The sequence below is a fragment of the Pteropus medius genome, unplaced genomic scaffold, assembly GCF_902729225.1.
Source record: "Pteropus medius unplaced genomic scaffold, Ma_sr-lr_union100, whole genome shotgun sequence".
NCBI lineage: Eukaryota > Metazoa > Chordata > Mammalia > Chiroptera > Pteropodidae > Pteropus > Pteropus medius.
This window is the reverse complement of record NW_024345702.1, coordinates 1,526-27,789: the sequence shown is the minus strand read 5'-3', so window position 1 is coordinate 27,789 and position 26,264 is coordinate 1,526. Positions and strand designations below refer to the sequence as shown.

The 26,264-nt window shown below is 51.2% G+C and overlaps 1 protein-coding gene across 6 annotated transcripts; it reads left to right on the top strand.

Moving 5' to 3' along the window:
* Positions 1-1,595: 1,595 nt before the first annotated feature.
* On the top strand, positions 1,596-21,539 carry LOC120612179 (uncharacterized). 6 transcript variants are annotated; one of them, XR_005655374.1, is made up of 4 exons: positions 2,489-2,848; positions 10,354-19,980; positions 20,074-20,152; positions 20,292-21,103. XR_005655374.1 is itself a non-coding variant. In XM_039874656.1 (2 exons), the coding sequence occupies exons 1-2, from the start codon at positions 2,208-2,210 to the stop codon at positions 11,006-11,008; spliced, it is 726 nt and encodes a 241-aa protein (XP_039730590.1). In that variant the 5' UTR covers positions 1,596-2,207; the 3' UTR covers positions 11,009-14,284. The 6 variants fall into 6 exon arrangements, 1 of the variants encoding a protein (XP_039730590.1); XR_005655376.1 differs by lacking the exons at positions 20,074-20,152; positions 20,292-21,103 and adding an exon at positions 21,528-21,539; XR_005655375.1 differs by lacking the exon at positions 20,074-20,152.
* Positions 21,540-26,264: the final 4,725 nt, after the last annotated feature.

The window sequence follows — 26,264 nt, the reverse complement described above, 5'->3', positions numbered from 1 at the left end:
GTAACTCTCTCTCATTCCCTAGTTTACCTAAAATACACGGGAGATGGTGTCTCAGGCACCAAAAGTGATGACTCAGGAAAAACAAGGACCAGCCCAAGACCCCTGCGAACTGGCCGAAGCACGCTGCTCCCTTAGACCTGCCCTCCTGCAGGAGTAAGGGCACGGAACTCCCAGTGACAGGACTCAAGGGCCTGTTCGACCAGAGCTGTGCTCCCACTGGCGAGTTCTGAGTCTCTGTTCCGGAGCCCAGTGAGGTCAGTGCCGGTCTTGGAGCCCACGTCTGCTAGAAGTTGCTATCCTTACCCTGCTGTAAATGGTCAGTCGAGGGACTAAATAAGTGACGACCAGGTCCTGTTGGCCAATTGCCCCATCTGCCCCTCTGTTACAAGTATGCGACCTATATCAATCCCCAGGACATCTTCCAATGGCTCACTGCCCCCACCTGTGGATACTCGGGACCAGTGACATAATCGCCTACCTCCTCTCAGCCCTCACTCCTCGGAAACCTGCCGGCCAGATCAAGGCCCACGAGCATGACCTGGTCAACCCCGGGGCCTCTCTGTCTTTAGGGATGTTCTCATTCTACTCAACCGAACATCCCCATATCCAAGGACATGGGCCTGGGCATCAGAGAACCCCGGGTTCCTCCTCAAAGTCCCTTTCTGGCATTCTTCCCTAGCATCACCACAATCTCCTACCCGGGTCGTCCAGCCCCCTCCCACTGAGGCCTCTTAGTAGATGGACATCAACCGATTAAGGCCTCCAGTGTACACAGTCCGTTGCCTGTGGTGGGAGCATGTAGGACACTGGCAAGAGGTAGGCGATGAAGGGTCAAGAAGGCACGTCCCTGAACAAAGATGGAGAAGGGGATGAGTCCTTCCTGTTGTAAAAACAATCCCATGACTACCGCTTCCTTCCATAAATACCTGTAATATTTGCATTACATTTTCTAAACAGCTTGGTGAGGGAGCACAGATCAGGCCCACCCAGTAAAGGGCAGGGAACAGGTCTACATTTCCTGATACCTCTGGGGATCCTGGTCCCTTCAGTCTGTTTCCATCGAGGAGAGCCGAAGAAATAGGACCGAAAACATCAATTCGGCTGCTGTAACAGGCGTACCTTACGTGGAGCTATGTGACTTAGAAACCATATACACACCCATTGCCCCACTTCGTTCTCACAACCCACCAAGGAGAGACAGCAATGATCTGAGGCCCCGCCCGAGTCTCTCAAATGGAAACTTGTGCCTCTACCCAGGGATCGAGAGGGCTCCATGTGCAGGAAGGTCTTGGTTCGCCTCTTGTCACAGGCATGCTCTGCCTGATCCCCTCTCCCCGTCTCTGGCTGTCTCACACCTGGTCCTCCCCCTCACATACCACCAAACGGGGGTTAAGGAGCTTTGGAAAGACACGGATTCCCTGACAAAGCCCTTGAGTTCTGATGGTGCACGGGCGGTGGACACGTAACAACGGCAGAAATCTCTTGTGGGTTGGAGCCCGCTCCTTCGCCTGCATCTTTTCAGGGTTGGCTCACTCCTTCGCACAGAGCACACTCCCGCCACAATCATGCTTTTGCCTTTGAAAATGCCTTGTGGTCCTCCTGTAAGATCTTTGCGGACTCGGACTCGCGTCTCTCCCTGCACATCCAACAAGCCATCTGGACCCGGGGCCCTGCATCCCTTTCGTCGTCATCTGAGGACCCGATGGATATCTCCCCTCCGCCGGGGCCAGAACCACAAGGGAGCCCCTTGCTACTGCCCTGCGCCGCGCCCCAGGCCCTCATTCCTCACGTGACGGAACCCAAAGCACAGCCTCGTCGTCACCAGATACGGGTCCTCAAGGCCAACCTCATCGTCGGGGCTTAGGCGGCTTACAGACGCTTCCAGTCTGTCCACGCCCGGCACTCGGACAACGCAAACCTCTTCTACCGTCTCACAGCTTCCTGGACGTCTAGCGTCCTCAACCAAGAAACGCCTTTGCGGGAGCCATTTTGTCCGAGTCTCGAGGTCCTTCCAAATGCCCACGTCTCCAGCTCCTGCCATCGCCCCAACCCGAGTACCTGGCATCTACCGTCCTCATCACAGGACTGCCGTCCGCTCCCCCCGGCGGAACTCCTCTTCACTCTGATGCCCCCTTCGCCAAAACCCCCTACACCCTCTGCCAGGACATCCCTGTGCTCTGACTTAAGTCGACTGGTCTCGCCCCCCAATGCCACCTTTCGAGGCCTCTTACATGGCAGATGTCGTGTGGCCCAACCCAGAACTCCGTGGGTCACAGAGGTAAGAATGGGCGTGGGGCGAGACGGAGGATGGGGGTCTTCCTGCAAGCCCGCTGCTGCTGGATTCCCTCAGCCTTCCTTCCTCAACTTAAAGCTTCTCCTGCGAGGCTCATCCTAAGTCTCCATGACGCTGTCATCCATTCAACAGTCCTCGGGATCCCTAGGGATTTCCGGTACCTGCTTCCTGTGGTTTTCTCTCTCGTTTGGGGGGTGGGGGTGGGTTGGAGGGACAGTTAAGCAACCTGCCCTGGAAGAGCTCAGCCCTCTGCTTCTCCTACCCTGTCTCTTGATTATTTTCAATCTCAGCTTCTGGAAAGCGTAGGCTTCGCTAGCATTCTCTTTGGGCTACCTCTCCATTCGTCCGTAAGGACAGTTCAGGAGTCAAGTCCCCGAACACGTGGCATCCTGAACACAGGTGAGGGCTGGCTGCAGCCATGCCCAGGGGCAACGGCGAATGCCATGATAGAAACAGGTCGATTGGATTTGGGAAGCTCTGAGAAGTCCCGCCTCATCGCGTCTGTCTTCTCCACGAGTTATTCAGACAGGTCATTAGAATGGTCGGAAGTCGCTGGTGAGTACAGTCGGCGGTGCCGGTAGGATGACGAGGGAAGGGAAGCGAGAAGGCGTGTTCTCCTGGTCGTGGATTTTAGATAAACGATTCGATTCGGTTTCAAGTTTCGCCACCAACGTTCGGGTTCTCAGATACAGGCAGGGATGTGATCCTTACTGGGGCACAGCAAGAGAGGATGGGGAAGGGGGCCCGAGAAGCAGCTAGGGGGCCAAAGAGAGCTGTGCTTGCCGGGGAGTTCATAACCCTGGGTAAAATCGTTGACGGTGGTCCAGCGGAAGGGGAGGAAGGCTGTGGAGTCCACACCGAGGGCTCCCAGGAGGGAGATGGCTGTGTACTACAGGCATCGGCGGGACGGGGCTGGACGACCAGGGCAGGGGCTTGAGGTGAGGAGAGAGGGGAATTCTAGAAACGGACAGGAGGAGCGGCCCAGGGTTCCCCTGTTGTGACCAGAATAACCAGACCCAACTTGAGTGCTCTTAACCAGGAGACAGTTCATTAGCCGGCGGCTGTCCTTGCAAAGGAGCAGCCCCGAAATGCCAAGATACAAGGTTTTTAGGCCCCAATCCCCTTCCTCATTCTGTCTTAAACACAAAGGTCCATCTTTCTCCTATTCACTACCTGTCAACCCACTGGTCAGGTGTGCAAGCGGGGGGTACAGAAGCAGAAAGCTTGTTGTTAGAACGTTATGTTCCTATGGGTGATTGCCTATGTTCCCGTGGGCTATAGCCAGTGTTCCCATGGGCGATGGCCAAACAGTAATTTTCAGCTTATATACGATTGATTATTTTTCATGCCACGCAAGCAAGCAGGGTTACACAGGCTAAAATTGGCAGTTAGCGTATGAGCTCATTGTTCCAAGTTTCATGATTAACGGAATGTGGTTAGGGGTTCCAGAAACTAGGCCTAAGGTATAGACTTCCTTTGTCCAGTTTCAGGTTTTAATGATTCTTTAACCCTTTCACATTTCAGCAGGCTATTACATTCCCCACTGGTTTCCTTTAGAATGACTCAATCTTCGAGTCAGAAGTCGGGATTTCTGGCCAATGGGTCGGGGCTGACGCTCCTAAAATTAAAATCTTTGCCCCGGTTATATTGGATTGGATTAAACTCTTAACCCATTTGATCGAGCATGGCCCAAAGGTCAGCAATAACAGCCGAATAATCGATGGTCCTGCTATAGCCGACAATAACGTGGTTAACCAAGAGTTTCCATGAAACCGAGATTCATACCAGTCGCTTCCTTGTTTTAACTTCTCATTTCTGTCTTTCACTCTTTGTCTAATTAATGCTAAACTATCTCTAATAATTCCAGAATGATTAACATAAAAACAGCAAGTTTCTCCTAGTGCTACACACAAACCTCCTTGCTTAAGAAATAAGAGGTCTAAACCTCTTCTATTCTGCAGTACTACTTCAGCTAAAGAATTAAGAGATGTTTCGAGATGATTAATTGATCTCTCTAGAGTGCTGAAATCGTCATTAATCTGCTTTGTGAGCCAGGCTATACCCCGATTCCCTGTAACCAAAGCCGCAGTCCCAACTGCAGCTGATCCTGCCACTCCTAGGCCAACTGGGAGCGGCACAGGCACTGGAACTGCTCGCTTACGCCGAGGATAGTTATATCCTCCCACAAATCCATCGCTTGTCTTCCTTCTTGTCCGCTCATCATATACACCTGAGGTATAACATGAACCAGCACACAAAATCCAGTATTATTTTTCCAATAGTTAAGATTAATACAGGGAGTTAAACCAGTATTACAAGCAAACCAAGTGCCACTAGGGGCCGCTAAATAAGTAGAAGAGGAGCTACTTACTGAAATAGATGACTTACAATTTTCCTTATACCTAGATCTATCAACTCTATAAGTGTTAGTATGCACACAAGTTCCCTTTCCTTGTAAATCTCCCAACGTTACAGATGGGGTTTTGGTTCCCCAAGGGCAAATAGTAACATTCGGAGATGTTACATTCCTAACAGCAGTTTGATCCGTGCCAAGGTTAGCAATGACACCAAGTCCTACATAATAAGGTGGGGCAGGGTTCAGACAAAACCAACAATCCTTTGTAGCATTTGAGTTACTGTCATTAGCAAACTTATAAACATTATTCGGCATGGTCAAGACAGATTCAGGAGTATCCCTGGGGGGGTGGGGGGGGTCTATAAGGCTGTCTAGGTCTATGTCCTTTGTTGGCATTATTAGTGCTCCTAGTAATTGCTGACTGTGTAGGAGTTAAGGCGTTTAACCCTCCGTCATTAGGCCTAACAGGACCTAGAACTAACGGTGGCATCCTGACAGGCTTTTTCTGTATTGTTATGAACACTCCAGGATCAGTTCCAGAAACATACAACCTTAGACCCCATGTCTTTCCAGTCAACTAGGATAGATCATCCCACTCTTTGACAGTGAGAATGACAGGATTGCATTTTCCTGTTATGGTACGGGAAGACCGACTAGGTCGAACAAGAGTCAGAAAGGGGTCAGTGTTCTTCCAAGGGGCTATGGTCTCACAACCCCAATGGCCACGGTAATATTGGTTTGGCTTCTGGCAAGTGCTTTGGTCTTCTCTGGGACACGTATGTAACTGTACTTGTTGGATGCCCCTTTCTTTGTCTTCTCTGCCACAAGCAAACCAGGGGCCGGATGAAAAACTAGCTCCTGGACCTCTAGGCAAGTCATCACTTATAAAATTAAATTTCTTTCCTAATATATCACACGAATCTATATGAAATGTAGGCTGGTACATAGTCTGGTTCACTAATATGGGAATACCCGTTTCTGATTTAATCAATTCCCGTTTGGCCTGCTGAGGTTGATGAGGGTTCCCTTTTACATCATTGATAACAATGAACCCAATTATAATTAACCCCGAGAGAGTCTTATCTTGAGAGGGCCTCTTGTGGGTGTTGCCTTCCATTTCTCTGTCTCCGGGGGAGGTTGTGCTGTCTTAATATGAGTATGATGAATCCAAGGTCTTTTCCCTGCAACCTCGACAGCTGTTGGTGTGGTTAGAATGACTGGAAACGGACCGTCTCACCGGGGTTCTAGGTTTGCAGGTTGAATTTTCTTCACCCACACCCAATCTCCAGGATTATGTGGGTGAGGTTCTGGTACCTTCGGGTCCGGTCTGGTAGCCTTAATGAAGCCTCCTGTTTGTTGCCGGACTCGTTGTAAGGCCCGTAAGGACTTAAGGAGATTCATATTATTATTTATCTCAACTTTTTCTATTCCAATTTTAGGGAGTAAAGGCGGAGGTCTCCCAAACATTATTTCATAAGGGGTTATTCCTGAGATGTATGGAGTACGACGGGCTCGCAAAAGAGCCAAAGGAAGAAGGCTCACCCAATTCTCCCCAGTTTCTAACTTAAATTTAGTTAAGGTTTCTTTTAATGTCCGATTCATCCTTTCTACCTGCCCCGAACTTTGGGGCCTATAACTACAACGTAGTTTCCAATTAATCCCTAGCACTTTAGCTAAAATCTGCTGGTTTGGGCAATAAATGCCGGGCCATTGTCAGACCCCAATGATAAGGGCAGGCCAAATCTCAGAACTATCTCTGATACTAATTTCTTAGCTACTACTCGTGCAGTTTCGTGCTTAGTGGGATAGGCCTCAGTCCATCCAGAGTATGTGTCAATAAAAACTAATAGGTACTTAAATCCAAAAGTTCCAGGCGTAACTTCTGTAAAATCAAGCTCCCAGTGCTCTCCAGGTCTCTTTCCCCTGAGTCTCACTCCTTGTTCCGTGGAGGTCCTTCCTTAGTCTACTTGTGCATATACTGCACACCTATTAGCCACGTCCTTGGCTAAATTTTCAGTCCTGGAACATAATAATCCCTTTTCAATAGTTCAATTAACTTGGTTCCTCCTAGATGGGTGGACTGGTGTGTTAAGTCTATTAAGGTCTTTCCCAAAGCCTGAGGAAGGAGCGATCTTCTATCAGGGAGCATTCTCCATTCTTGTTTTCCCTTTTTTTTTTCCAGTCTTTCACTTAATTCCAAGTCGAATGGGGTATACTCAGGCCTTTCTTCGAAGGCTGGGGGAAGCTTTAAAGGCAAGATGTCTCCGGGCCCCACTGGTTTTCTGGCAGCATCCTTTGCTATCTGATCTGCAAAGGAATTTCCTTGTGCCACCTCAGTCTCTGCATTTTGGTGTCCAGGACAATGAATTATGGCTACTCTTTTTGGTAGCCAAATGGCTTCTAACAGGGCTAAGATCTCTTCCCTGTTTTTAATTTCTTGGCCTCCTGATGTTAAAAGTCCTCTTTCCTGATATAAAGCTCCACGTATGTGGGCAGTAGCAAAGGCATATCTACCGTCAGTATAGATGTTTACAGTTTTATCCTCTCCCCACCGTAAAGCTTGTGTTAGAGCTATAAGTTCAGCCCTCTGTGCCGATGTCCCATGGCTTAGGGCCTGTGCCCATATCACATCCCTGACTGTTACTACGGCCGCCCCGGCATACCTTACTCCGTCGGATACAAAACTGCTTCCGTTGGTAAATAATACCGCATCCGGATTAGGCCACGGCTCATCCTTCAAGTCTGGCCGTAGTCCAGTTACCTGCTCAAGGTGCTGAACACAGTGATGCAATGGAGCCTGCGGGTCATCATCCGGGAGCAGCGTGGCAGGGTTCAGGGCTGCGGTTTTCAAAAACTGGGTCTGTGGGGGGTTAAGCAACAGTACCTGGTACTGAGTAATCCGGGCGTTGGAAATCCATCTCTCAGGAGGGCTGCGCAGCATGGCTTCAACTGCATGTGGAGCCACAATTTCAATATTTTGGCCCAAGGTCAATTTAAAGCGTCTTTGGTCAATAGAGCAGTAGCAGCTAGTGCTCTCAGGCAACTAGGCCTTCCTCCAGCCACCGGATCTAGTCTCTTTGAGAGATATGCCACCGGTCACTTAAATAGTGGCTTTTAATTTCTGGAGCAAATCTCTTCCTTGCAAAGGAAAGGGACGTTCGGGCATAACTAAAAACGAATGCGTGATGGTTCCCTTTCCCAAGTCAGTAATTTCTGCCTGTGTCCGTGGGTATGCCTTCCCTTTCCCAGTGGCTCCTTGAATTACAGTCTTTTCTTTGGATAATAGACCGGCAGTTTCTGTTAAAACTGAGTAAGTTGCACCAGCATCAGCTAAAAAGTTCACAGGTTTGCCCCCTACTTGCAAAGTTACCTTGGGCTCTCGGGGCCTCATTAGATAAGAGCCCTGACGCCCCTATTCATCTTCCAAAAGAATGAGGGGCCTTTTTTCTTCTCACCTCCTGGTTGCTCCTTTTCAGGGCACTCGTTCTTCCAATGTCCTTTCTTTTTGCAAATAGCACATTGGTCTCTTCCTAGCCTAGGTTTTCTATTTTGGCCTTCTTCGTTGCTAGGTCCCCCTCTACGGTTAGGGTTTTTTTTTTCCCAAGGAGGTCGGTTTCCTCGTCGTCCCACAAACATGACCTTTTGCACACCGTCCCTATCGTTAAAGACCTTCTGAGCTATTTCTAATAATTTGGATAAATTTTCTCCCTCAAAACCTTCCAATCTCTGTAACTTCTTTCTAAAGTCAGGGGCCGACTGGCTAACAAAGGCCAAATTAATGGCTCTTCTATTGTTGGGGTCCTCCGGGTCGATAGGTGTATATAAGCGGTAAGACGCTAATAGTCTTTCCAAGAATGCTGCAGGTGACTCGTCCTTAGTCTGAATTACTTCACTTACCGTGGACAGATTTATTGGTCTACGTGCAGCAGCCCGGAGTCCCTGTAGCAGAAACTGGCGATACCTTAGGAGAGCCTCCTTACCTTGATCTGTATTTGGATCCCACTGGGGACGTCGAGTCGGAAACACAGCCTGTAACCTGGTTAAGTCTGCCGTGGGCTGCCCATTTGGGTCTGTTACTCCTCTAGCCACCTCCCGCAAAATTCTTTCCTTTTCTTCAGTAGTGACTAAGACCTGTAAGAGCTGTTGGCAATCATCCCAAGTGGGCTGACGGGTAAAGAAAATAGACTCTAAAAGGGAGGTTAGTCCTTGTGGTTTCTCTGAAAAGGATGGCGTTTGCAATTTCCAATTATATAAATCACTAGTACCGAATGGCGAGTAGATGACAGTAGGCTCACCTCCACCTCCTGGAATCACCTTCAATGGGGCTCGAACAGATACTGGCTCTTTTCAGGGAGGTTGAATCAGGGGAAGGTGGCCTACGACCCCTAGACCGGGTTACGGGAGGTTCCGGTCCCTCCGGAGGAGGACGTCTACCCCCATTTCCATTGTAGGGTGGCGGATACCAGTCATCCTCCGAGGGAGGTCCCTGCAACACCGGTGGGGGCTTCTTCAAACCCTGGGGTATGGCTGCCATTACAGTAACGGGCGCACGACTGCAATTCCGTAAGTATTTAGGGGCATCAGAAACAACATCAATCCAAACATCAACATAAGGAATTTGGTCAGGATGCCCAGGGTTTCCATAAATCACACCTCGAACCCAGAATGCAGCCTGCATGTTAAATGATCCCTCGGAGGGCCATCCTACTCCGAAGGTCGGCCAATCTAATTGACAAAAGCGCTGCAAATCAAAAGGGGTTACTGAAGCACCATAGGCCCTTGCCCTGCGACGAAAATCTTTAAAGTTGTTAAGCATGCACCGTGACGGAGTTAGTTTGCCCTGTGATTGTCCCAGAGCTCCACAATAAAGCACACGAAGCAAAACAAAACAAGACAGACACAGACTAACAAACCAGAACAGGACTGAGAAAACTGTCGTCACAGTCTCAGTCGACCGCCGACCTTACTTGTCGCGTCCGACGTCCGCACGGTCCCTGGGCCCCCTACCAGAAACTGCCTCAGCACTCCCAGGATCGTGCTCCGCAAAGCGAGAAACCACAGGCGGCGGGCTAGGGCAAGTGCCCTAGAGGCCTCCCCAACCGCAAATGGTCCAACGCCCCGGTGCACTGATCAATTTTCCCACAACGAGAAGATCTCGCTCGGGCCTCCAAATGTTGTGACCAGAATAACCAGACCCAACTTGAGTGCTCTTAACCAGGAGACAGTTCATTAGCCGGCGGCTGTCCTTGCAAAGGAGCAGCCCCGAAATGCCAAGATACAAGGTTTTTAGGCCCCAAATCCCCTTCCTCATTCTGTCTTAAACACAAAGGTCCATCTTTCTCCTATTCACTACCTGTCAACCCACTGGTCAGGTGTGCAAGCGGGGGGTACAGAAGCAGAAAGCTTGTTGTTAGAACGTTATGTTCCTATGGGTGATTGCCTATGTTCCCGTGGGCTATAGCCAGTGTTCCCATGGGCGATGGCCAAACAGTAATTTTCGGCTTATATACGATTGATTATTTTTCATGCCACGCAAGCAAGCAGGGTTACACAGGCTAAAATTGGCAGTTAGCGTATGAGCTCATTGTTCCAAGTTTCATGATTAACGGAATGTGGTTAGGGGTTCCAGAAACTAGGCCTAAGTTATAGACTTCCTTTGTCCAGTTTCAGGTTTTAATGATTCTTTAACCCTTTCACATTTCAGCAGGCTATTACACCCCGTTGCCCAGCCATGTCCGTGGGCATCCGCCCTGGACCTGGCAAGTCCGGTCTCTCGAGTGACAGTTTGCAACAGGTTCCACGAGGAAACTTCCAGCGCCTGCGGGCTCGGCTCGGAGGCCGGCACGGACCTCACAGGGTGGCAGCGCGCAGGCCAGAACCACCCACCAATCCGAGCCCATCCCCTCCCTGGCCCAACAGTCGCCTTTGTTCTCCGTGGAAGAACTTCCGGCGCTGTCGCTATGGTTTCGAGGGCGGAACTCAGGAAGCTGCGGGTGCCGGTGCCGGTGCCCGTTCGCAGGGGTCTCTCGGGTCGGTCCCCGCTTCTGGTGACTGTCACAGTCATCCGCGTGGCGTCCGCCTGCACTATCGGTGTGTTCCCCCCGCCCCCCACCCCCCGAAAACCAGCCAACGAGAGGGATTTTCTTCCCGTTGCCCCGTCACCGAGTTTCTCCGACCATCAGATGGCACTGTGGAGCCATGAACGGACCCGATCCCCGCCCTTCCTGCTTAGAAAAAAAGAAGAAGAAGAAGAAGAAGAAGAAGAAGAAGAAGAAAACAACAAAAAAAAGCGGCGCGACCTTCTCCGGGACAATTGGCCACATTTCCTTCTGGGCCTGCCTGAGCCAGGCCTGTCCTGAGGCCCAGCTGCTCCTCCCTTCAGTGGCTTCCTAACCGAAAACCTGGTTTCCCTTTTATCAATCTATTCTTCGGTGACCCTAGTCACTCAAGCTCCCTGGAGAAAATCGGGAAGACCGCTACCATAATGGAATGGAAACCACCGTCCCATCACCCAGGGACGACCATTAATAATGATTGGTGATGGCGAGCATTTGCCTGCCATCTTGCTCCCCGGCAAATGTCATCAGTTTGCATCCAAAAGAATCTCATAAAAGATTTTTTTAAAAAAAAGAAAACAAAAAAGGCTTTGTGATCAATCTCTTCAGCAGGTTTTCTCACCCATAAACTTCTACTATAAACACTATGAGATTCACATTGCGCTGTGACTTTGACATCTTTTATGGAAGTCAAATTTTCAGCATGGAGCAGCCCTGCTAAAATCATTTCAAAACACCTGAAGTTTTTGACTCATCTCTGTCCCTAAAAGTACGAGTCGTCTCAGAGAGTGAGAAATACTGTAGTTCGTAACTGAGAGAGCCAGCGGGAATAACGCCTGACTCCTGTGCCAAAGGGAAAAGGCATAGCGTTACCTTCTTGAGGACAGGAGCTATAGTTTTTCTTCTTCCGGTTTTTATTATTTTCATTTACTTCTTTTTATTTTCAATTTATTTATTTGTTTGTTTGTTTTTGCTTAGCATTGTATTTTCGATGTATGAAATCCACTCGTTTTGTCCTCCGGCATCTTCGCCTTGTTGTCTGTCCCCAAGGCGAGGGCCGGCTGCTCCCTGGGCTCCTGTCCCGTGGGGCTGGGAGTTTAGGAAACCCCCTGAGAAGATCTGTCATAGAGTCACTCCATTATTTTTACCTCAGGCTATGCAAGGAAATTCTTCTGATCGTTGTCATTTGGGAAAACAGAGAAAAGACAACAGAAAGAGAGAGTGATCATCCTCGACCCAGCCACTTTCGACATGTCTTGCAATCCCGTTTCATTTTTACACCCTTGTGACACCGCAGTCTCCAATATGGGATTCTGACGTTTTAAGGGCTGACAGTGGGTAATGCGTATATTTCCCTGAAATTCGACTTTCCCTAAACTCCCGCACGTGCACCTTCCGCCACTCCCACCCTGTTTTCGAAATATGAAAAGTCATGAACGCTAGGACAAACTATTTGAAGAAATCTACGCCCACATTTTAGAGAGTTTGCCTGCAGGGATTCCTTACAGGTCGACACATGTTGCCACGGTCCTTTAGACGGGAACACGGGCCAGGGCCTGCGTCATTGCATCCTGAGAGTGCCGCTAATTTTTTAAGTGTTGCGGAGCTGAGAGGTGAAAACTACGTCCTTTTTCCTTAAAAACAACTTTTAAAAATTATTCGCGAGATTCGATATCCGTTCGTATACGGAAGACCTATGCATCTGTCTCTGTGTCTTCCTCGCGTAAAACGGATTGATGAGAATTCCTGTTAGGGGATTTCATTAATTTTAAAATGAGGATTGGAGAAAATGAGGAGACGGAGACGCGGGCATTCGAAAACAAAATGCAGCTAGATGGAAGCGAAGTTAGCTCGCTAACTCCGTGTCGCCTTTCCCTGTTATGGTTTCATACCCATAACAAGGATACTCCTCATCCAGGGCTTCGGGTCATGTCTAACCGAGAACTGTGCCACTGGCCTGTCCAAACAGGTGATCCAAGCTATGATGTAGGATGGAAGACCGAAGAACAGACTGCCCCTTCAACCCGCCGCCGGGGACTTCTTGGCTCAATTTCCTGGACCTTGCTTGCACATCCCTGTTCATTCCTCTCCGAAAAGAACCGGCTGGCGACGAACGCAGTTCACTTTGTCCGGGAGTTCATCTTCTCTAAGAGGAGACAGTGTAAAATAATCAAAACAGACCCCAGGTTTCCTTGCTTCAATCCTTGTCCCTTTAAAAAGGTTTCTTTTTCGCTTCGCTTCGCTTCGCTCCTCTCCTCTCCTGTACCGTTTGGGTTACCTCCTCCAACCCTCAAAACCTGAACGAGGCACACAGAAACAGCCCTCCAAGGACTGTTCTGGGGGCTGCTGGAATGAGATTTGCACCAGCGGTGAGAGCAAGAGGCATGAATGAGAGGAACCAACTCCCAGCCATTCCAACCTCACATTAGCGGCAGTTACAGAAACTGCAGCCTGGGGGCATACCACAGTCGTGGGCCTGTCTTCTCCTTTCCCTATACAAACTCCAGTCTGCTTCGCCCCAGAGAAGAGTTACCCGGTCTTAAGGGGGGGGGGCACGCATCGGCTGGACGAAGCCTTTAACCTCTACTCGAATCACTTGAACTAGGTTGTGCACTCCCCGCGTTCTACCACCGATTCGACCCCGACGCTCTCGCCTCCGAAGCCAAAAGTTCTACGGGGCCACTCGCTCGCATGACCTACAGACACCGCTGGGTCCAAACCAGCCGTTCGTTTTTCTCAAGAGAACCACCGGTGTTCGCGATCACGAGATTCCAGGGGAACCTCTCCCCCGAGTCATCACAGGGCTCGTGTTACGCAGACACCCTTAGCGGTGATCTCTCGGAGGAGCAGTTTTCTCTCTCATCTGATCACGGGCCTGAGGATACGAACCCACCAGATCAGGGTTCTGTCGCGAATGGCACGACACGACGTACCAAAGGACTCGGCGGACTGCCTGACGCAGACCGTATACTCAGTACGTCTTAGCCACGTGATGTTATAACAGCGAAGGGCACGAAGCTCTGGGATCGTCATTTTAGGGGGAGTAAAGACGTTCCCTACGTCCTTCGATCGCAAACGAAGGGTGCCCGAGCCAGAATAATACAGCCAACCATGCCGATGCCGTTTAGCCGACAAATACGGGAAAAGGTCGGATTTGCTCTTTGGAGAAGATGTGTCCTGGAAAGCTCACTAGACTGAAAAAGGGACTCAAATTTCTAGAGCGTTTGGCGTTCAGCGATGCTGCAGTCCATGCACCTCTATGACGCAGGGTCCGGTCTAGTCTTACTGGACGAGGGAACGAGAACCCATTGGCTTCGAGAAACACGCAAGTTTCTTTTTCAAATCATCTTTTGGTTACGACAAGGGTGGGTATTGCAGCTTGCCAGCGTCGGGCTGACTTTTCGTGTCTGGCGCCCCGACGAACGGCCGAGTCTATTCGTGTTTATAATTTCGCTCGTCTCCATTCTCCCTTTCCTGTCTGGGGGACCGGCAACAGAGGAAATACTACAGATTATGGAGACCGGGGGATACCGAACTCTTGGTCAGAGTAAAATAAACGTTTCCTGGGATGAATTCCAACACATACGAGAAAAACGCGGAGTTTCTGTCCTGGGAGCAGGGGCCCTCTCACCACGCCCTTTCCTGGATGCGCCTCCCCGTTCAACCAACAACTTAGCCTGACTCCCGTTCCTAAAATCGAGGAAAGAGCAGGCCCAGAGAGCAAAGCGACTCAGACAGCACAAGACGGTAAGGCTGCCGAGAGCCGGCACTGGAAGGGAGTCCCCCGGGTCTCTGGCCCAAGGCCCTCCAGCGGCCCTTGATGACAAAAAGTTAGGGAAGACCCGCATGTCCGATCAAGGATGCCTTTATGGCAAAGAAGTTGTCGGTATACACGTGCCGACATTATTTGGGCTCGGTACTATTTTAAAATGAAACTCTCTGGTAAGAAATACGGGACTTTTTTCACTTGTGTGAGGCCCGACCAAAGGGAGCGTCAGAAGTCATTAGCCGGACTTAGGGAGAAAGACCGTCGCGGTCAGATCGGGCCGGCTTCATACACGCTGCTCACTGTCAGAGGACCGTGTTCCCGATTCCAGTAGCACGTCGGTCACTGGGCCCCTAAGTTCACGGCCAGCGCTTTCTCTAGACGCCCCCTCCTCTCCATTACATGACCCAAATCGATCATCCAAGGCCTCAGGCTAGGGCGACTGCACCTTTTAACCACCGGACCCAATCAACCTAGGTTGCGTCCCAGAGTCGACCTGCTATGAAGTGAATATCCTGCACGCCAGGGTCCTTCCGGAAAGACGCCCGATATGCTGACGGCCGATGAAACCAAGGAGCAACGATAAAAGACGCGCCACGTCTCCCAAGGCCATTCCGTGTGCGCTACATCTGGTCCGCTTAAGCCTCATCGCACTTTCTGTGGAATGAAAGAAAGAGGCTTGAAACTGGAAAGTCTCGGGGTGTGTCCTGAGTCTGTCGCCAACAGGGTAGAAGGACCTCAGGTGGTCGACTGACCTGGCCTCGGACATAAAATCTGATTTCAAGAACTGTTAACGACATAGACGAACGCCGACTTGCAAAGGGTCAAATGAAACACACGCACGCACACACACACGCACACACGCACACACGCACACACACGCCGCCCCCCCAATGTAGAAAACTGTTGCTGTATGGTAATCCAGGGCGGGGGAAGGAATGATTTTCGTACATTTGAAAAAATTGACCTGAAAATTAAATTTGAAAAGATTTCACAGTATTGACCGGGTACCCATTAAACGCTAGGTGGCCCTCCGGGGGCTGAGGATAAAAGAATGCAACAGAAATGCACTACAGCGCCTGCCCGCATAAAGGGGTACCGTGGTGCTGCCCGTGGATCTTAGGTCACTTGCATCTTCAAGTCAAGGTTTACAACAGCTCTCGACACTTTACGTCTCCACTACTTTTCAGTAAAATGGCATGAAACGTGAAAACGATTTTCAAAAGCGGGCAACCGAGTTTAAAAAGAAGGAGGCCGAGATCATGACGCAAACATGAAACACAGTATACTGAAAACACACCCTCTTTTGAAGAAAAACACTCTTAGGGATATTGGGCACCAAATACTAATAACGGCCACCACTGGCTGATGGGACTGAGGTCTGGATTACGTTCTTTATCATAGTTCACGTGTCCTCCAGATTGCCCACAAAACGCATTCGACGACAGGCGCGTTGAGAGAAGCGGGGGCGGGGCGGGGCGGGGGGGGCGGGGAGGGCGAGGTGGGGTGGGGAAACGAGTTGCCGGGGCACCCGGGCAGCCCCCAAAGAAGCACAGGCAATGTGAAAGGGAAAGGCTTGTTCTGTCCGCGGGCCCCGCACTCCGCCTGCGAGTGCGCCGCGCAGGCGCTGAAAGAAGGGACCGGTTTTCTTTCTTTCACTGGAAGGAACATCCAGTTTTTTCAAGCAGGAAAGGGCGGGGGCGAGAGGCAGGCGGGAGGCCACTCGGCGGCGCACCACTGCCCCCTGCTGCACGGAGAAACGAGTCGCGCTAAACCGGCAGGAAAATCCCTCGCTTCCACAGGTTTTGGGCAGAGAGCCCGGGACAGCGCGCCTGACGAGGGAAGCCGAGAGACCCTGAGGGCCGCGGAAGGACGGGCACCCGTCCGCAGCGGCCCCCGGCGGAGGCTCCAGCTCAGTCGTTTCCCCGAATAGCGCCCTCGGAACCATAGCGAGAGCGACCGGAAGTCCGGACCGGGTAGTGCGGCATCTGATTGCCGGGTTCTCGACCTGCGCACGGGAGCCCAGTGACGTCGCTACCCGCCGGACTGCGGGCTCGCGCGGGAGATTTTCGCCGGGACCCCACTGCGAAGAGTCGGGTCGGCCATCGGAACTGTGATATCCATGCCCTGTGGCCCGACTGACACAGCGGACCCTTGGCCCCACGTGCGAGACCCGTACCGATCCCCTGGTCATCCTCCGCCCGCCGCCCGACCCCGCCCCAGCCTCCCACAAGCTAGTCCTGTGACTCACCCACTGTCGCCCACCCAGCCCGCACTCCCGGCAACCCTCCTGGCCACCACAGGGCCCGGGAGCCCGACCAGGTCACCCCCCGGAGTCGCTCCGTCCTCAGGGATGTTCTGCTCCTCCCCGTCCCGCCATTCCCCTGCCCGTGGTGATGCCCCGGGCATCAGGGAACACCGTTCCCTGCCTCCCCCACCCCCCTCCGTGATGTCCCTTTCTAGCATTTACCCTCCGATCACCTCAACGCCTTGCCCTGGACGTCCGGCTGTCTTCCTCTAATGCCGGTTTAGACAGCGATCAACCTCTTGGGGGCCTCCACCAGGGACCCCCCGCCCCCCCAGCCCTCCTCACCTTCCGCCAGGCCAGGCCCCTCCTCGCCTCGCCTGGCCTCGCCTGACCTCGCCTGCCCTCGCCTGGCCTCGCCGAGCTCTTACCCTCTTACCGAGCTCTTACCGAGCTCTTACCGAGCTCTTACCGGGACTGTAAACTCCCCGTCGGACACACCTCTCCAGCCGCTTTTCTCCCAGGTCCATCCTCTCCTGCCGTGCCCCAGTGAGGGACACGTCCCTGCCTGGATCACAGCCTCTGAGCATTGGCGGCAGAACTTGACACCTTACTGAACTGTTTGCCTTAAGCCCATGAGCAGGGCCTGCTTCCGGCCTTCTCCGTCATCTTACCTACTCCACCACCTTACTCACTAGCGACCCTCTTCCATCCCAGGGACCTCCCCTAAGAGTTCCTGCAGAAGAGAGAAGTAGTGAGGTGGGACTTCTCAGAGCTTCCCCAGCCCGATCGACCTCTTTCTGCCCTCGTAACCTCTGCCGTCCCTGGGCATACCGTGGCCCCCTGACCGCAGCCAGCCCTCGCCTGTGCTCAGGCTCCCGCGACCTGGCTCTGTGGCGCCACATGGACAGCGCGTTGGACTTCTAACTCAAAGGCTCCCATGCCTTCCACCTGCTCAGGGACTTTGCTCCCCTCCCCGATCACGATCACTTATCACTCCTTCCACAGTAGAGCTTCCCCCCGCCCCCCGCCCCCCGCAAAGGGCGGGGACCCGTTCATCTTCGGAGCGAAACCGCTCCGGCATATCCTGAGACCATCTGCTCTTCGCCCCCCTTCCACCGAGCGTCTGTCCCTGTCACTCCACTGCAAACCGGTCTTGTCAAGGCCGCGATTGACATCCAAGTTGATCCCATACCCGCTTGTGTAGGCTCATCGCAGGCCACCACTCGGTCGCCTCGGGCGCATTTGACCATTCCGTTCTCTTGCGCTCATTTTATGTTTCTGAGGGGAGGGGTCGTGCCACAACATATTCTACTGTTCTCCGCGAGGCACGCGTTCCACGGTATGCCCCGTTGACCTGGATGGAGTGTGGAAAGTCTCGGGTCGACACGAAAGACGAACCACAGCAAAGAGTGTCTGTCTGGGCCCATCGCGGCGGAAAGGGCCCCCAGAGGCGGTGGCGGGCAGAGGTCGTCAGAGAGCTCAGACAAGGGAGGCGAGGCAAGAAGTGAAGAGGAGCACCAAGTAAGAGACGGTTTCACCCCATTCACACTCGGGACGCACAGGAGGACACTGCACCATGACCCAGCAGTGTCTTTGGGCAGACGGACGGCTGGAGTGCAGGAATAGAACTTTAGGCAGCTGACTTGGTTCCTGCTGTGGTATAGGTGAGACCCCAGGGGACGGCACTCCTCGAAGTGGCTGACCAGAGCCAGGGGTTCACGAGGGAGGCCTCAGCCGGCCGGCGGGCAGATGACGCTGCTGCCGAGGCTGCGGGGTGGGCGGTCCTGCCCAGGGGAGGGATGGAGGATGGCACACAGATTCACGGGGGTCAGCAGAGTGAGGTGAGACCGAGTCGGCCAGGGAGCGCCAGGTCCTGACCAAGAGGTGAGCGTCAGAAATGCAAGTTTCACCGTCCCCACCCGTGGGCGGTGCCGGTCAGCTGCAGCAGCAGCTGGAACCGGGAGGCCAGGGCCATCCTTCCTCAGAGGTCACCTAGAATACCGTGAGCCACAGAGGTGTGGCGTAGGTCCCCTTCCTCCACCCTCACACAGACTCGGGAGCCACACGTTCGCCTTCCCCGTCCCGGCTGTAACAGGCGTACCTTACGTGCAGCTACGTGACTTAGAAACCGTGTACGTATCCATTGCCCCACTTGGTTCTCGCAACCCACCAAGGAGAGACAGCAATGGTCTGAGGCCCCGCCCGAGTCTGTCAAATGGAAACTTGTGCCTCTACCCAGGGATCGAGAGGGCTCCATGTGCAGGAAGGTCTTGGTTCGCCTCTTGTCACAGGCATGCTCTGCCTGATCCCCTCTCCCCGTCTCTGGCTGTCTCACACCTGGTCCTCCCCCTCACATACCACCAAACGGGGGTTAAGGAGCTTTGGAAAGACACGGATTCCCTGACAAAGCCCTTGAGTTCTGATGGTGCACGGGCGGTGGACACGTAACAACGGCAGAAATCTCTTGTGGGTTGGAGCCCGCTCCTTCGCCCGGCAGAAATCTCTTGTGGGCTGGGGCCTGCTCCTTCGCCGCAGAGCGCACCCCGCCGTCAAATCATGCTGGCTTGGTACCTGTGGTCCTCCTGTAAGATCTTTGCGGACTCGGACTCGCGTCTCTCCCTGCACATCCAACAAGCCATCTGGACCCGGGGCCCTGCATCCCTTTCGTCGTCATCTGAGGACCCGATGGATATCTCCCCTCCGCCGGGGCCAGAACCACAAGGGAGCCCCTTGCTACTGCCCTGCGCCGCGCCCCAGGCCCTCATTCCTCACGTGACGGAACCCAAAGCACAGCCTCGTCGTCACCAGATACGGGTCCTCAAGGCCAACCTCATCGTCGGGGCTTAGGCGGCTTACAGACGCTTCCAGTCTGTCCACGCCCGGCACTCGGACAACGCAAACCTCTTCTACCGTCTCACAGCTTCCTGGACGTCTAGCGTCCTCAACCAAGAAACGCCTTTGCGGGAGCCATTTTGTCCGAGTCTCGAGGTCCTTCCAAATGCCCACGTCTCCAGCTCCTGCCATCGCCCCAACCCGAGTACCTGGCATCTACCGTCCTCATCACAGGACTGCCGTCCGCTAACCCCGGCGGAACTCCTCTTCACTCTGATGCCCCCTTCGCCAAAACCCCCTACACCCTCTGCCAGGACATCCCTGTGCTCTGACTTAAGTCGACTGGTCTCGCCCCCCAATGCCACCTTTCGAGGCCTCTTACATGGCAGATGTCGTGTGGCCCAACCCAGAACTCCGTGGGTCACAGAGGTAAGAATGGGCGTGGGGCGAGACGGAGGATGGGGGTCTTCCTGCAAGCCCGCTGCTGCTGGATTCCCTCAGCCTTCCTTCCTCAACTTAAAGCTTCTCCTGCGAGGCTCATCCTAAGTCTCCATGACGCTGTCATCCATTCAGCAGTCCTCGGGATCCCTAGGGATTTCCGGTACCTGCTTCCTGTGGTTTTCTCTCTCGTTTGGGGGTGGGGGGTGGGGGTGGGTTGGAGGGACAGTTAAGCAACCTGCCCTGGAAGAGCTCAGCCCTCTGCTTCTCCTACCCTGTCTCTTGATTATTTTCAATCTCAGCTTCTGGAAAGCGTAGGCTTCGCTAGCATTCTCTTTGGGCTACCTCTCCATTCGTCCGTAAGGACAGTTCAGGAGTCAAGTCCCCGAACACGTGGCATCCTGAACACAGGTGAGGGCTGGCTGCAGCCATGCCCAGGGGCAACGGCGAATGCCATGATAGAAACAGGTCGATTGGATTTGGGAAGCTCTGAGAAGTCCCGCCTCATCGCGTCTGTCTTCTCCACGAGTTATTCAGACAGGTCATTAGAATGGTCGGAAGTCGCTGGTGAGTACAGTCGGCGGTGCCGGTAGGATGACGAGGGAAGGGAAGCGAGAAGGCGTGTTCTCCTGGTCGTGGATTTTAGATAAACGATTCGATTCGGTTTCAAGTTTCGCCACCAACGTTCGGGTTCTCAGATACAGGCAGGGATGTGATCCTTACTGGGGCACAGCAAGAGAGGATGGGGAAGGGGGCCCGAGAAGCAGCTAGGGGGCCAAAGAGAGCTGTGCTTGCCGGGGAGTTCATAACCCTGGGTAAAATCGTTGACGGTGGTCCAGCGGAAGGGGAGGAAGGCTGTGGAGTCCACACCGAGGGCTCCCAGGAGGGAGATGGCTGTGTACTACAGGCATCGGCGGGACGGGGCTGGACGACCAGGGCAGGGGCTTGAGGTGAGGAGAGAGGGGAATTCTAGAAACGGACAGGAGGAGCGGCCCAGGGTTCCCCTGTTGTGACCAGAATAACCAGACCCAACTTGAGTGCTCTTAACCAGGAGACAGTTTATTAGCCGGCGGCTGTCCTTGCAAAGGAGCAGCCCCGAAATGCCAAGATACAAGGTTTTTAAGCCCCAAATCCCTATTCCTCATTCTGTCTTAAACACAAAGGTCCATCTTTCTCCTATTCACTACCTGTCAACCCACTGGTCAGGTGTGCAAGCGGGGGGTACAGAAGCAGAAAGCTTGTTGTTAGAATGTTATGTTCCTATGGGTGATTGCCTATGTTCCCATGGACAATAGCCAGTGTTCCCATGGGCGATGGCCAAACAGTAATTTTCAGCTTATATACAATTGATTATTTTTCATGCCACGCAAGCAAGCAGGGTTACACAGGCTAAAATTGGCAGTTAGCGTATGAGCTCATTGTTCCAAGTTTCATGATTAACGGAATGTGGTTAGGGGTTCCAGAAACTAGGCCTAAGGTATAGACTTCCTTTGTCCAGTTTCAGGTTTTAATGATTCTTTAACCCTTTCACATTTCAGCAGGCTATTACATTCCCCACTGGTTTCCTTTAGAATGACTCAATCTTCGAGTCCGAAGTCGGGATTTCTGGCCAATGGGTCGGGGCTGACGCTCCTAAAATTAAAATCTTTGCCCCGGTTATATTGGATTGGATTAAACTCTTAACCCATTTGATCGAGCATGGCCCAAAGGTCAGCAATAACAGCCGAATAATCGATGGTCCTGCTATAGCCGACAATAACGTGGTTAACCAAGAGTTTCCATGAAACCGAGATTCATACCAGTCGCTTCCTTGTTTTAACTTCTCATTTCTGTCTTTCACTCTTTGTCTAATTAATGCTAAACTATCTCTAATAATTCCAGAATGATTAACATAAAAACAGCAAGTTTCTCCTAGTGCTACACACAAACCTCCTTGCTTAAGAAATAAGAGGTCTAAACCTCTTCTATTCTGCAGTACTACTTCAGCTAAAGAATTAAGAGATGTTTCGAGATGATTAATTGATCTCTCTAGAGTGCTGAAATCGTCATTAATCTGCTTTGTGAGCCAGGCTATACCCCGATTCCCTGTAACCAAAGCCGCAGTCCCAACTGCAGCTGATCCTGCCACTCCTAGGCCAACTGGGAGCGGCACAGGCACTGGAACTGCTCGCTTACGCCGAGGATAGTTATATCCTCCCCACAAATCCATCGCTTGTCTTCCTTCTTGTCCGCTCATCATATACACCTGAGGTATAACATGAACCAGCACACAAAATCCAGTATTATTTTTCCAATAGTTAAGATTAATACAGGGAGTTAAACCAGTATTACAAGCAAACCAAGTGCCACTAGGGGCCGCTAAATAAGTAGAAGAGGAGCTACTTACTGAAATAGATGACTTACAATTTTCCTTATACCTAGATCTATCAACTCTATAAGTGTTAGTATGCACACAAGTTCCCTTTCCTTGTAAATCTCCCAACGTTACAGATGGGGTTTTGGTTCCCCAAGGGCAAATAGTAACATTCGGAGATGTTACATTCCTAACAGCAGTTTGATCCGTGCCAAGGTTAGCAATGACACCAAGTCCTACATAATAAGGTGGGGCAGGGTTCAGACAAAACCAACAATCCTTTGTAGCATTTGAGTTACTGTCATTAGCAAACTTATAAACATTATTCGGCATGGTCAAGACAGATTCAGGAGTATCCCTGGGGGGGTGGGGGGGGTCTATAAGGCTGTCTAGGTCTATGTCCTTTGTTGGCATTATTAGTGCTCCTAGTAATTGCTGACTGTGTAGGAGTTAAGGCGTTTAACCCTCCGTCATTAGGCCTAACAGGACCTAGAACTAACGGTGGCATCCTGACAGGCTTTTTCTGTATTGTTATGAACACTCCAGGATCAGTTCCAGAAACATACAACCTTAGACCCCATGTCTTTCCAGTCAACTAGGATAGATCATCCCACTCTTTGACAGTGAGAATGACAGGATTGCATTTTCCTGTTATGGTACGGGAAGACCGACTAGGTCGAACAAGAGTCAGAAAGGGGTCAGTGTTCTTCCAAGGGGCTATGGTCTCACAACCCCAATGGCCACGGTAATATTGGTTTGGCTTCTGGCAAGTGCTTTGGTCTTCTCTGGGACACGTATGTAACTGTACTTGTTGGATGCCCCTTTCTTTGTCTTCTCTGCCACAAGCAAACCAGGGGCCGGATGAAAAACTAGCTCCTGGACCTCTAGGCAAGTCATCACTTATAAAATTAAATTTCTTTCCTAATATATCACACGAATCTATATGAAATGTAGGCTGGTACATAGTCTGGTTCACTAATATGGGAATACCCGTTTCTGATTTAATCAATTCCCGTTTGGCCTGCTGAGGTTGATGAGGGTTCCCTTTTACATCATTGATAACAATGAACCCAATTATAATTAACCCCGAGAGAGTCTTATCTTGAGAGGGCCTCTTGTGGGTGTTGCCTTCCATTTCTCTGTCTCCGGGGGAGGTTGTGCTGTCTTAATATGAGTATGATGAATCCAAGGTCTTTTCCCTGCAACCTCGACAGCTGTTGGTGTGGTTAGAATGACTGGAAACGGACCGTCTCACCGGGGTTCTAGGTTTGCAGGTTGAATTTTCTTCACCCACACCCAATCTCCAGGATTATGTGGGTGAGGTTCTGGTACCTTCGGGTCCGGTCTGGTAGCCTTAATGAAGCCTCCTGTTTGTTGCCGGACTCGTTGTAAGGCCCGTAAGGACTTAAGGAGATTCATATTATTATTTATCTCAACTTTTTCTATTCCAATTTTAGGGAGTAAAGGCGGAGGTCTCCCAAACATTATTTCATAAGGGGTTATTCCTGAGATGTATGGAGTACGACGGGCTCGCAAAAGAGCCAAAGGAAGAAGGCTCACCCAATTCTCCCCAGTTTCTAACTTAAATTTAGTTAAGGTTTCTTTTAATGTCCGATTCATCCTTTCTACCTGCCCCGAACTTTGGGGCCTATAACTACAACGTAGTTTCCAATTAATCCCTAGCACTTTAGCTAAAATCTGCTGGTTTGGGCAATAAATGCCGGGCCATTGTCAGACCCCAATGATAAGGGCAGGCCAAATCTCAGAACTATCTCTGATACTAATTTCTTAGCTACTACTCGTGCAGTTTCGTGCTTAGTGGGATAGGCCTCAGTCCATCCAGAGTATGTGTCAATAAAAACTAATAGGTACTTAAATCCAAAAGTTCCAGGCGTAACTTCTGTAAAATCAAGCTCCCTGTGCTCTCCAGGTCTCTTTCCCCTGAGTCTCACTCCTTGTTCTGTGGAGGTCCTTCCTTAGTCTACTTGTGCATATACTGCACACCTATTAGCCACGTCCTTGGCTAAATTTTCAGTCCTGGAACATAATAATCCCTTTTCAATAGTTCAATTAACTTGGTTCCTCTTAGATGGGTGGACTGGTGTGTTAAGTCTATTAAGGTCTTTCCCAAAGCCTGAGGAAGGAGCCATCTTCTATCAGGGAGCATTCTCCATTCTTGTTTTCCCTCTTTTTTTTTTCTTTCTTTTTTTTTCCAGTCTTTCACTTAATTCCAAGTCGAACAGGGTATACTCAGGCCTTTCTTCGAAGGCTGGGGGAAGCTTTAAAGGCAAGATGTCTCCGGGCCCCACTGGTTTTCTGGCAGCATCCTTTGCTATCTGATCTGCAAAGGAATTTCCTTGTGCCACCTCAGTCTCTGCATTTTGGTGTCCAGGACAATGAATTATGGCTACTCTTTTTGGTAGCCAAATGGCTTCTAACAGGGCTAAGATCTCTTCCCTGTTTTTAATTTCTTGGCCTCCTGATGTTAAAAGTCCTCTTTCCTGATATAAAGCTCCACGTATGTGGGCAGTAGCAAAGGCATATCTACCGTCAGTATAGATGTTTACAGTTTTATCCTCTCCCCACCGTAAAGCTTGTGTTAGAGCTATAAGTTCAGCCCTCTGTGCCGATGTCCCATGGCTTAGGGCTTGTGCCCATATCACATCCCTGACTGTTACTACGGCCGCCCCGGCATACCTTACTCCGTCGGATACAAAACTGCTTCCGTTGGTAAATAATACCGCATCCGGATTAGGCCACGGCTCATCCTTCAAGTCTGGCCGTAGTCCAGTTACCTGCTCAAGGTGCTGAACACAGTGATGCAATGGAGCCTGCGGGTCATCATCCGGGAGCAGCGTGGCAGGGTTCAGGGCTGCAGTTTTCAAAAACTGGGTCTGTGGGGGATTAAGCAACAGTACCTGGTACTGAGTAATCCAGGCGTTGGAAATCCATCTTTCAGGAGGGCTGCGCAGCATGGCTTCAACTGCATGTGGAGCCACAATTTCAATATTTTGGCCCAAGGTCAATTTAAAGCGTCTTTGGTCAATATAGCAGTAGCAGCTAGTGCTCTCAGGCAACTAGGCCTTCCTCCAGCCACCGGATCTAGTCTCTTTGAGAGATATGCCACCGGTCACTTAAATAGTGGCTTTTAATTTCTGGAGCAAATCTCTTCCTTGCAAAGGAAAGGGACGTTCGGGCATAACTAAAAACGAATGCGTGATGGTTCCCTTTCCCAAGTCAGTAATTTCTGCCTGTGTCCGTGGGTATGCCTTCCCTTTCCCAGTGGCTCCTTGAATTACAGTCTTTTCTTTGGATAATAGACCGGCAGTTTCTGTTAAAACTGAGTAAGTTGCACCAGCATCAGCTAAAAAGTTCACAGGTTTGCCCCCTACTTGCAAAGTTACCTTGGGCTCTCGGGGCCTCATTAGATAAGAGCCCTGACGCCCCTATTCATCTTCCAAAAGAATGAGGGGCCTTTTTTCTTCTCACCTCCTGGTTGCTCCTTTTCAGGGCACTCGTTCTTCCAATGTCCTTTCTTTTTGCAAATAGCACATTGGTCTCTTCCTAGCCTAGGTTTTCTATTTTGGCCTTCTTCGTTGCTAGGTCCCCCTCTACGGTTAGGGTTTTTTTTTTCCCAAGGAGGTCGGTTTCCTCGTCGTCCCACAAACATGACCTTTTGCACACCGTCCCTATCGTTAAAGACCTTCTGAGCTATTTCTAATAATTTGGATAAATTTTCTCCCTCAAAACCTTCCAATCTCTGTAACTTCTTTCTAATGTCAGGGGCCGACTGGCTAACAAAGGCCAAATTAATGGCTCTTCTATTGTTGGGGTCCTCCGGGTCAATAGGTGTATATAAGCGGTAAGACTTTAATAGTCTTTCCAAGAATGCTGCAGGTGACTCGTCCTTAGTCTGAATTAC

Coding starts and splice junctions, on each gene's coding strand:
- LOC120612179 (XM_039874656.1), top strand. CDS start 2,208: ATGCCACCTTTCGAGGCCTCTTACATGGCAGATGTCGTGTGGCCCAAC. Junction 2,279..10,353: donor GAACTCCGTGGGTCACAGAG/GTAAGAATGGGC, acceptor TTCACATTTCAG/CAGGCTATTACACCCCGTTG.